The 3,606-nt window shown below is 49.9% G+C and overlaps 1 protein-coding gene across 1 annotated transcript; it reads right to left on the bottom strand.

Annotated features, from left to right (window-relative positions):
- Positions 1-1,873: 1,873 nt before the first annotated feature.
- On the bottom strand, positions 1,874-2,830 carry LOC110112014. The gene has a single exon (XM_020844088.2). It carries the CDS (start codon positions 2,828-2,830, stop codon positions 1,874-1,876), a length of 957 nt encoding a protein of 318 aa, XP_020699747.2.
- Between the last annotated feature and the right edge of the window lie 776 nt (positions 2,831-3,606).

Here is a 3,606-nt window from a genome sequence, read left to right as displayed (position 1 = left end):
TGATTGAGCACATCAATGTCAGCACCATTACCAATCCGCCATCGGATACAGTTGGCTAAGCTCTCCGCCCCGCTACAAATCACCCTCCAAGCAGCAGAATCGTCACGACGCTGGCCCCGGGACCAAGGCCAATCCCCATACTTATGTCTCAAGCACCGATTGAGTAAACTTTGCGGCTTGCAAAAGAAGTTCCAAGCGATTCGGGCACGTAAGGGGCCGGTCCACCGTCCACTAGCATGGAATCCAAATCCCCCCAGTCGCCACGGTTTGGTAAGCACCTCCCAGCTGGCATAGTGTAAACTCTTATGATTGTGATCCTTATTCCACAGAAAGCTACGACATATCTTCTCCATCTCATCGAGAACACCTCTCGGAACCATCATATGCGAGACAGCATAGACCGAGAGGGGAAGTAAGACAGAATTAATCATAGTAACTCTACCGGCTAATGAAAGATGTCTCACTCCCCAGGCAAGAGTCAGAGCACTGGATTTCTGCAGGAGCGGGCTGAAATCCGCTTTTTTCAGTCTTCGAAGTGTGAGCTTGACTCCCAGATATTCCATCTCCTCAACCATGCGACAGCCAGCAAGCCTAGCCAGCTGGTGTTTGGTCGACGACAAGGTCACCTTGCTGAACAAAATTGTCGACTTGCTTCGATTGACCCGTTGCCCAGTCCATGCACAATAGTCCTCCATAATCGAAATGATTTTCTTCACGTTGGGTATGGAAGCACCTGCAAAACATAAAACATCGTCAGCGTAAAGGAGGTGGGAGACCATAGGTCCACCCGCCTTGAGTTGAACGCCCATCTCCGGGAACCGTTGGTGGAATTGAAGTGACAGGAGTTCTGAGCAAAGTATGAACAGATAGGGGGAGAGCGGACATCCCTGTCGGAACCCACACTCCGCCGTAATAGCCTCCGTGAGCTGCCCATTGACCATAATAGAAAAAGGGGGGAGCAAATGCAGCTCATAATCCAAGAGCGAAATTTAAGAGGGAATCCCATGCGAGACAACACCAGCTCAAGAGTTCTCCAGCTCATCTTGTCATAAGCTTGTTCCATGTCAACCTTGACCGCCATCCACCCAGGATTAGATTTTGAGATCCTAAATTTGTTCAGCACCTCCTGCCCGAGCAAGCAATGGTCGGAGATTGACCGCCCCGGGACAAAAGCAGCCTGCTTTCCAAAAATCAGGTTGGGCAGAAAACCTTGCATCCGGTTCACAAGTACCTTCGCCACGATTTTATAGATGGTCTGACACAGGCTAATGGGTCTGTACATAGACGGACGATCCGGGTTGCTAGTCTTGGGAATCAACAACACCACAGTCTCCTTCCAATTGGGATTCATACACCCGGTTGCAAAAAATTCGAAGCAGGCCGCCGTAACCTGCTTACCGACAATGCTCCAAAAAGATTTGAAAAAAGAGGCCGTCACTCCATCTCTTCCGGGAGCCCGATTTTGACCAAGACCCCGAACCCCATTCCATATTTCCTCCTCTGTAACGGCTCTGTCCAACAACGTAGCAACAGGTGCTAGCATGGTGTTCTGGGCCTCAAAAGAAGGCCACTCATCCTCACTGATAGGCGTCCCACGCCAGTTATTTTCAAAGAACTCCCTCACCACCTGCATGACATCCACCTGATCAGAGACCATTTGGCCATCAGGTAACCTCATTCGGTCAATGAGGTTGGTACGCCGTCTAGCATAAGCCATCGAGTGGAAGAACCGAGTGTTGTCATCCCCTTCTTCAATCCATTTAACCTTCGCACGCTGCCTCCACCATGTCAAAAGCCGACCGAGAGTCGAGTTAAGTAGTTGGACTTTGTAGCGCAGCGACTCAGCCTGCACCTCAGTAAGCCCAGTCGGCGATCACTCGATGCCCTGTAACATACAAATCTCCCTATCCAGCTCATCCCGTAGCTTGTTTAACATCTTGAACTTGTTTTTGCTCCAGAAGAACAGAGCCTTCAGAGTTCGTTGGCATTTTTTATTTAACTTGGAGGCTTCAGAGCCTGTGTCCGGCACACGCCATTTCTCGGATACCAACTGCCACGCTCTGGGGAAGCTCGCCCAAATGTCCTCAAATTTAATCCAGTATGAACGAGCCCGATGTCGCCCCAGGCTAACAGTGCAAAGGATAGGACAGTGATCAGAGGCGATCCTCGTAAGGTGGCTCACCCTCAGCTCCTGAAAAGCGTCCAAAATAGAGGAACTAATCAAAAACATATCCAAACGGGAGGAAATGCGACTGCCAGCATCTTTGTTGTTAATCCACGTGAAGGATGGACCGGAGAATCCCAGATCAATCAGTTCATTGGCAGCCATGAAATCACTCATGCCCTTAGCAGCGGCCGTGAATGAGAAGGGTCGCCCACCCTTCTTGTCCGCCTGAGCAAGGATACAATTAAAATCTCCTCCAACAATCAAAGGCGAGTCGGGGACATGGTGCTGAGAAATTTCATTGAAGGCCATCGCCCGGATATGAGTATCTTTATCCGCGTAAACCACGGCCACCTCCCAGTCAAAAGAAGATAAGCTTCTAAATCTACCCATAATGCACTGTTTTGATTTGAAGAGGACCTGGAATGACCCCACCGAGCACTTCCATAACACTAGAATACCGCCCGCCTTACCTACAGAAGGTTGGTAACAAAAATCCCAATCCCTCCCAACAATCCTATCAACATCCGTTCTGGAAAAAACTTCCATCTTGGTCTCAATCAGACCGACAACACTAACATCGTGGGCCCCAATAAGGTGTCGTAAGTAATTGCCCACCTCCTTCTTACGAGCACCTTGACAGTTCCAACAGATGGTGTTAAACATTGACAACTGAAGGGGAAGCGTCCCCGCCGCATCGTTGTTCCAAGATCACCTCAGTCACCTTGGACCCTGATAAATTATCTATAATTCCATCATTGCGTAGCAACACATTCTAATCCTCCAAATCAGCCAGTGTAATTCTCACTGAAGGGTCCCCAACTACCTGAGTTCCACTGTCATTGATCCCCGGTGTCTCCCCTTCCGCCTTAGCCAACATCATCCGGGCTCTCCTGCCAAGAGTGTTATATGGTTTCCAGGCCTTGGCCTTAGAGTCCGAGAACCTCAACACTCTAGGAACCACCGACCCATCGAGACAATCATTGGAATAGCGCCGCCTCGCGTGCACCTTCTGTCTACGATCATGCAAGTTGGCTGGAACATCACAAGAATGGAGCACATGATCTTCCTCCTCCGGATCCAAGCCTTGACCCTCCGCCAAATTATTCTCTTCCATCAATTGTTCCACGGGCAGAACCTTTTCTTCATCAGGCGATTGTTTCGTAAATTCAGGGAAAACCCTGCTATCTTCCAGAGAATCACGATTGGGCCTAATCCCCTCACTCGGGGTCATCAACATTTCAACCGTCATTCCATCCACCGGTGTATTACCGTTGACCACAGCAAGCTCAGAAGCCTCAGTAGATGGTTTGTCTGAGTTCAAATCTCCTGCTTCCGTCCCCAGGGGTGTGGCCTCCACCGTATCCAGCACCTTGGTCGCCACCATGAGAGTGTGTGAGAGAGAGAGAGAGAGAGAGAGAGAGAGAGAGAGGGAGAGAGGG

This window comes from Dendrobium catenatum, unplaced genomic scaffold (assembly GCF_001605985.2).
Source record: "Dendrobium catenatum unplaced genomic scaffold, ASM160598v2 fragScaff_scaffold_630, whole genome shotgun sequence".
NCBI lineage: Eukaryota > Viridiplantae > Streptophyta > Magnoliopsida > Asparagales > Orchidaceae > Dendrobium > Dendrobium catenatum.
Note: the sequence above shows the minus strand (reverse complement) of the source record. Positions and strands in the feature narration are given on the sequence as shown.

Coding starts and splice junctions, on each gene's coding strand:
- LOC110112014 (XM_020844088.2), bottom strand. CDS start 2,830: ATGTTTAACACCATCTGTTGGAACTGTCAAGGTGCTCGTAAGAAGGAG.